This window comes from Octodon degus, unplaced genomic scaffold, assembly GCF_000260255.1.
Source record: "Octodon degus isolate 3935 unplaced genomic scaffold, OctDeg1.0 scaffold00035, whole genome shotgun sequence".
NCBI classification, from domain to species: Eukaryota; Metazoa; Chordata; class Mammalia; order Rodentia; family Octodontidae; genus Octodon; species Octodon degus.
Window position 1 is genome coordinate 7273663 of NW_004524611.1, and position 2420 is coordinate 7276082.

The following is a 2420-nucleotide window of genomic DNA, read 5'->3' on the forward strand; positions in this document are numbered from 1 at the left end:
GAAAAACCACTATGAGCTTGAAACCCCTGATTTTTCCAGACTAAAAAGTATGGTTTTCAGTAATGTGGTCACTTACCCAAGGTGACATGGTACATAAAACTAGCTTAACTTTCACTTATTTTCTAATGATTCTCATTATTTAGCCAATGTTTTGATGAAAAAAATCAGTAATATTAATATCCCAAGATTTGGTTATTCATGTTCTTCACAAAGGATACCTGCAACTTGAATGGGGCGTGAAGCAGAGTAGCAGCTCTTCAGGCAGTCAGAGGGAGTCAATCTGAACAGGTCACAAAGAGGCGAGGGTTGCTGCTTTCTCCGTTCAGGACTTCCAGAAGTCCAGCCAGCTCTGGCCACGCCTATGTATTGCTGTCTTGTCTCTGGCTGGTTTCCTGCAGAGTTGAATAGCTGACACAGAAACCATATGGCCTTAAGATCCGGAAAAGATTTACTGTCTGGCAGAGCTCTGCTCTTAATCAGATTATTTTGATCCTGTGTCATCCTGGGATCCAGGTTTCACCGTGCCTCAAGGGTCCAGCAGACCAAGCGACCACTCCGCTGGCGGTGCCAAACAGATGCCAGGACTGCAGATCAGGGGGCACCAGCTGGCAAGCTGGGTTTTTTATTTTTCCCCTGAACTGTATCTGCCTTTGAAAGAAGCAGGCTCCTCCCAGCCTCAACTCTTTGGTTGGCTTTCTTTCTTTCTTTCTTTCTTTCTGTTAGTCCATGTCTGCACTGCAGAGCGATCACATTTGCTGTGCAGGGCTGGTGCACGTACACAACACCTCCCAATTCTTTTCTCATCCCCTGCCCCTGCCTCACCCAGCCCTCCCTGCTCCTTCCAACTCTTAGTCCCCTTCTCATTTGCAAATGCTCCATTTCCATTTAATTCTTTAAAAAAAAAATCTCTTTTCTTCTCCTCTTTCCCTCACCCCTATCTCTGTCACCATTTTTTTCTCTTTCCAGTTTATTACATGAAGGAGCTACACAAGGCCAAGTGAAAGTGGACCCCAGTGGTTGCAGGAGACAGGCTGTGAGGTTTTTAACCTCGTAGCAAGGACTGAAGGGGCGCTCTACTCACTCACTGCAAGGAAATGCTCACAGAAGCTTCAGTGAGCCCCAAGCACTTAAGACCCATGAACCTTCTCCAGCTGGCCGTCCTTGGCCTGCCCGATCTCTACCAGGAGCTGGTGTGTGTTCTTGCGCTCTCACCCTGGAGCTGGATTACTTGTCCATATTCTGGGTGCTCGATGACAGCACCGTTGCAGGCAGGCCTCTTCTTTTTGTCATAATCGTCAGCGATCCCTTGGACGGTGGTGAAGGTCTTCCCGCCATTTCTCTGTTGGATCCTTATATGGATGTTATCCTCAGGGCCAGCAGGAAGCAGGTCATCACCCTTACTTGCATCAGCAAAGAAGGCAAAAGGGTGAAGAAGAAAAAAAAAGAGGTTCTGGATAGCCGACATATGACAGGATTCCTTTTCCTTGGTGGAAACAGCCTGCGAGATGCGGCTGGGGGAGGAGGCTGCAGGGGCGACGGATCGCGAGGGGAAGACAGCTGAGTACCCCCCGGCAGCTCAGCGACTGGGGCCTCTCTTCCCATTTGAAAAAGATCTCACTACAGTTTCTAAGTGGGTAGAAAGAGATGCCTGGTAGTGAGGGAGGACAGAAGAAATAAAAACTAGGGAGCAAGGAGACGTCTTAGTTACTGTCCTTGTTGCTGGGACAAAATACCTGGCATCCAAAGTTAAAAGGGGAAAGGTTTATTTAGCTGGCAGTTTGTGGAGGTTTCGGTTCCCAGTCAGCTGGCTCCAAGGCAGGGTGGCGGGGCAGAGAAGAGCCAGTCCACGGCAGGGCCGGCAGGAGGCAGTAGTGAGCAGTGAAGCGGCGACCCTCTTTCGGTCCCTTCTTCTCAGGCTACCTGGGTAGCGCTCATAGCCAGGGCTCAGGAGCTCACACGGAGTCCAGGCTGGCCTTGGTCTCGTTCTGGAGCTCAAGCTGACCTTCACGTCATGATGATCCTCTTGCTTCAGCCTCGCAGGTACTGGGATTACACGCATGTGCCACCACATCCAGCCCAAGTATATTTTCTTCACCTCCCTTCAGAAAGGAGGTTTCCCTGGGGTGGGTGTGTAGCTCAGTGACAGAACACATGCTTACCCTGTGCAGGCCCTGGGTTTCATCTCTAGCACAGGAGGAAGGCAGGAGGATAGAGGAGGGAAAAAGAAAAAAGCTGTAATTTAAAGAGCTTTAAGCCAGGCATGGTGGTGGTTGCCTGTAACCCCAGCACTCAGGAGGCTGAGGCAGGAGGATTGTTGCAAGTTTGAGACCAGCCTGGGCTACAAAGTGAGCTTAAGGCCAGCCTACATAGTGAGTTCAAGGCAAACCTAAACTGCATAGCAAGACCCTGTCTCAAAAAGA

At 49.8% G+C, this 2420-nt stretch overlaps 1 protein-coding gene and 1 pseudogene across 3 annotated transcripts in view; one reads left to right on the forward strand and one right to left on the reverse strand.

Annotated features, from left to right (window-relative positions):
• The window catches only part of Tpst1 (tyrosylprotein sulfotransferase 1), a 120176-nt gene extending 119125 nt beyond the window's left edge, over window positions 1–1051 (forward strand). For 2 of the 3 annotated variants that reach the window (XR_002820953.1, XR_002820954.1), the window contains exon 7: window positions 967–1051. Coding sequence is in view for 1 of the 3 variants with exons in the window: in XM_023714500.1 (XP_023570268.1) it covers window positions 967–978 (12 nt within the window). In the remaining 2 variants the exon portion in view is untranslated. The remainder of the gene's footprint in view (window positions 1–966) is intronic. The other variant, XM_023714500.1, reaches the window with a different exon arrangement.
• A 74-nt stretch (window positions 1052–1125) lies between these two features.
• LOC101592021 lies at window positions 1126–1724 on the reverse strand (annotated as a pseudogene).
• Between the last annotated feature and the right edge of the window lie 696 nt (window positions 1725–2420).